The 3,144-nt window shown below is 67.5% G+C and overlaps 1 protein-coding gene across 1 annotated transcript; it reads left to right on the top strand.

Moving 5' to 3' along the window:
- Positions 1-1,557: 1,557 nt before the first annotated feature.
- SLC18A3 (solute carrier family 18 member A3) lies at positions 1,558-3,144 on the top strand. Its single transcript, XM_036829735.1, has one exon. It carries the CDS (start codon positions 1,558-1,560, stop codon positions 3,142-3,144), a length of 1,587 nt encoding a protein of 528 aa, XP_036685630.1.

Genomic DNA, 3,144 nt, shown 5'->3' with positions numbered 1-3,144 from the left:
ATGTGCCATCCATGGTCAACGCTGGGGACACATTAGGCCCAGCGCAAAGCCAGGGCGGCTCACCTTGTCTTCTGAGAACGGGGCGTCTCAGCGGGTGTGGCCCTCTTAAGGTGAGCCCCCCTTGAGCCTCTGCTGAGAGCAAAGCTGCTGGATCCCGCCCAGAAAATGGTTTCGGCACCCACGCGGGGTCTCTTACAGATCCAGGCGTAGACCCCTGCCACATCACTCCCTGAGCCCACCCGGGACTTGGAGGCAGCTCTGGAGATTGGAGGTGGGGGTGGGGTTGGGAAGGGGGCGGGACCTCTCGGAGCGGAGGGAGGGCTTGGTGTAGTGCGAAGACTGCCTGGGAGGAGTTAGAATGGGGAGGGAGTGAGGAGGCGGGAAGGGAGAAGAGGCGGAGCTGCCGGACCCGGACAGTTAAAACGGAAAGGGGGCGCACTGGTTAGGAGAAGGAGGTGGGGAAAGCGGTAGGGTGGCCGGGGCAGAGCTGATATTGGGGGCCCTGGGTGGGGACGAAGCGACTTCTCCCCTCAATCCCCAGATGCTCACAGTCAGGAGTTCTCTGCTGTGACATTCTCCCGAAGGGCCGGTCGGTCGGAACCCAGTCCAGCAGTCTGCGCCTCCCCTCCCCGGCGTGGAAGGGGCCAGGGGGCGGGGCCAGAGAAAGGGTTGAGGGATCTGTCGTCGGCGCCCCTCCAGTCACTGCTCCACATTCCAGCTGCGAGAACAGATGGACGTAGCCGCGGCTCACCTCGGGGACTCCTTACCCGCTGCGCGCTGAGATCCAGGCTAAGGCGGAGATCTGGAGCCCCTAGCGCCCCCCTCTCACGCGGGGCCGGGGGAAAGCGGCCGCTGTGTGCCCCCTTCCGCGGGGAGAAGAGCGGGCGCGGACCCCACGAGTCCTAGAACTGCGGGGGCGGAGAACCCGCTTGTCGCGCGGCGCATCCATCCTCAGGGGCTTGGCCAGTACTCTTTCGCACCGAGACCCCTTTCTGGGGCTTCCAGCCTTGGCGCATCTGGGGAGAGGACCCCCTCCCGGCAGCGCCCCGCCCCCAGCCCCCGCCCCGCCGACGTCGCATTAGCATGAGCGACGCAAGTGGCCCGGGCACCACTCGGGGGCCGAGACTCGCCGCGTCACAGCCCCGAGTGTAAAAGAAAAAAAGAGTAGGCGGCGGCGGAGGAGGCAAGAGCCGACGCGAGGGGAGGGGAGAGCGGCGGGGCGAGCGAGCCGGCGGGCTGGCGGCAGCAGCATGCCCCTCGGCCTGCTCAGGCGGCCTCTCAGCGCTGCGGGGGTGGCTCCCGGCGCGCCCGAGCCTCAGAGCGCTCAGTCTCCGGCCCCGGCGCCTTGGCACGGCCGCCTTTCCTGACCGCCCCTGAGCCCAGCGGCGGCGGGTCCCGAGCTCTGTTCCGGACAGCGGCGGCGCCTCGCCGGACAGGGTCCTTGCCTTTCCCGGCGAGCAGGGTCCCCCGAAGTTCCGCGCCCTGGTCTCTGCACTGCAGGGCGCGCGCGCCCGGCCCCGGCCGAAGCGTCCTCGGAAGAGCGGCGGGGTGCGGGTGATGGAACCCGAGGCGCCGGCGGGTCAGGCCCCGGCGGCAGCCAGCAAGCTGTCGGAGGCGGTGGGCGCGGCTCTGCAAGATCCCCGGCGGCAGCGGCGCCTGGTGCTGGTCATCGTGTGCGTGGCGCTGTTCCTGGACAACATGCTGTACATGGTCATCGTGCCCATCGTGCCCTACTACGTGCACTCGGCCAGCGAGAAGCCCACCCTGACTTCCAAAGTGTGTGTGACCACCCTGCCGCCGCCCACTCCGGCCAATGCCAGTGCCGACACGGTCAACACCTCGGAGTCCTCGACGGCCGCGATGCCGGCCAGGTCTACCGCGCAGCCCCAATACCCCACCGACAACGAGGACGTGAAGATCGGGGTGCTGTTTGCCTCCAAGGCCATCCTGCAGCTGCTGGTGAACCCCCTGAGCGGGACCTTCATCGACCGCATGAGCTATGACTTGCCGCTGCTTATGGGTCTGGGCGTACTGTTCGCCTCTACAGTGATGTTTGCCTTCGCGGAGGACTACGCGACGCTCTTCGCCGCGCGCAGCCTGCAGGGTCTCGGCTCGGCCTTCGCGGACACGTCTGGCATTGCCATGATCGCCGACAAGTATCCTGAGGAGCCGGAGCGCAGTCGTGCCCTGGGCTTGGCGCTGGCTTTCATCAGCTTCGGAAGCCTAGTGGCGCCGCCCTTCGGGGGGTTCCTCCACAAGTTCGTGGGCAAGACCGCGCCCTTTCTGGTGCTCGCCATGGTTTCGCTGCTCGACGCCCTGTTGCTGCTGGTCGTGGTCAAGCCCTTCTCCGCCGCGGCGCGGGCGCGGGCCAACCTGCCAGTGGGCACGCCTATCCACCGCCTCATGCTGGACCCCTACATCGCCGTGGTGGCAGGCGCGCTCACCACCTGCAACATCCCCCTCGCCTTTCTCGAGCCCACCATCGCCACGTGGATGGAGCACACGATGGCGGCGTCCGAGTGGGACGCAGGCATAGCCTGGCTGCCGGCCTTCGTGCCGCACGTGCTAGGCGTGTACCTCACAGTGCGACTGGCAGCGCGCTACCCCCACCTGCAGTGGCTGTACGGCGCCTTCGGGCTGGCAGTGATAGGCGCCAGCTCGTGCTTGGTGCCCGCCTGCCGCTCCTTCGCACCACTAGTGCTCTCGCTCTGCGGCCTCTGCTTCGGCATTGCGCTGGTGGACACGGCGCTGCTGCCCACGCTCGCCTTTCTTGTGGACGTGCGCCACGTCTCTGTCTATGGCAGCGTCTACGCCATTGCCGATATATCCTATTGCGTGGCCTATGCGCTCGGGCCCATAGTGGCGGGCCACATCGTGCACTCGCTTGGCTTTGAGCAGCTTAGCCTTGTTATGGGCCTGGCCAACCTGCTGTATGCGCCCGTCCTGCTGCTGCTGCGCAACGTGGGCCGCCTGAAGCGCTCCCGCTCCGAGCGCGATGTGCTGCTGGATGAGCCACCGCAGGGTCTATACGATGCTGTGCGCCTGCGGGAGCGCCCTCTGTCCGACCGGGAAGGCGCGCCTCGCAGCCCGTCAGGCCCCTTTGACGCATGCGAGGACGACTACGACTACTACACCCGCAGCTAG

Source organism: Balaenoptera musculus, chromosome 16 (genome assembly GCF_009873245.2).
Source record: "Balaenoptera musculus isolate JJ_BM4_2016_0621 chromosome 16, mBalMus1.pri.v3, whole genome shotgun sequence".
Classification (NCBI taxonomy): domain Eukaryota; kingdom Metazoa; phylum Chordata; class Mammalia; order Artiodactyla; family Balaenopteridae; genus Balaenoptera; species Balaenoptera musculus.
Note: the sequence above shows the minus strand (reverse complement) of the source record. Positions and strands in the feature narration are given on the sequence as shown.

Excerpts from the sequence above, each read along its gene's own strand:
- SLC18A3 (XM_036829735.1), top strand. The coding sequence starts at position 1,558 with ATGGAACCCGAGGCGCCGGCGGGTCAGGCCCCGGCGGCAGCCAGCAAG.